Here is a 722-nt window from a genome sequence, read left to right as displayed (position 1 = left end):
GACGCAGGATATCCCCAGCGAGACGTAGAGGGAGGAGTTGGAGAGCGCCGTGTTCTGGTAGCTGCTCCAGGTATTGGTTGCCTTGAGGACGTGGCCTTCGGGGACGCCCGTGGTGTGGTCCCCGTGGGAGTACTGGCCGTCTGCGAGCTCCCAGCGAGGTGTTTCCGAGTCCAGGGAGGTCGCAGGGTGCCATCCGCAGGTGTGACCGCCTTCGAAGTCGCAAAACTCATCTGCGAGTTGGGAAAAAGGCGGTCGTGAGGAGTTTCTGACATGGTTTAGGTGTTCTGCTTTTGTTGTTGGTGTCTGTGAGGGAAATCCGTTGATGGGGAACTTTAGGGGAATGTATGTGTATGTAGGAATAAGTATGAGCAAACGTAAATCCATCTTAAGACGCCCTCACCAACGCTCTTGCTCACCTTTCTTTTTGCAAGCCTCAAAGGAGAGCGTGATGTTATCAATCGCAATGGTGCCTTCAGGAGACGAGGCTCTGACGCCCTCGAATATGATCTGATAGACATAGTTAGAGGCGATGGTTACCTGCGCGTCCTCCCACACCGTGCCAATGGGACCTACAACGTGCCACACTTCCTCGAGAAACGTCTCTTTCTGCCCAAAAGAGATTTCGAAGGGGATGTCACCACATGAATCGCTTAGTAAGGAATCCTCTAACATAAGTTACTCTTAAAGTAATAAATGAAATATTCCAAGAAATAGCTCTCCTT

General features: G+C 51.2%; 1 protein-coding gene across 1 annotated transcript in view; it reads right to left on the bottom strand.

Annotated features, from left to right (window-relative positions):
• LOC119592417 (MAM and LDL-receptor class A domain-containing protein 2-like) overlaps positions 1-722 on the bottom strand; it is a 13,061-nt gene that overhangs the window by 1,660 nt on the left and 10,679 nt on the right. Inside the window, exons 20-21 of the mRNA XM_037941238.1 lie at positions 417-606; positions 4-230 (exon numbers count right to left, since the gene is read on the bottom strand). Of these exons, the coding sequence (XP_037797166.1) occupies positions 4-230; positions 417-606 (417 nt within the window). The remainder of the gene's footprint in view (positions 1-3; positions 231-416; positions 607-722) is intronic.

This window comes from Penaeus monodon, chromosome 30 (assembly GCF_015228065.2).
Source record: "Penaeus monodon isolate SGIC_2016 chromosome 30, NSTDA_Pmon_1, whole genome shotgun sequence".
Taxonomy (NCBI): Eukaryota; Metazoa; Arthropoda; class Malacostraca; order Decapoda; family Penaeidae; genus Penaeus; species Penaeus monodon.
This window is presented reverse-complemented; position numbering and strand designations above follow the sequence as displayed.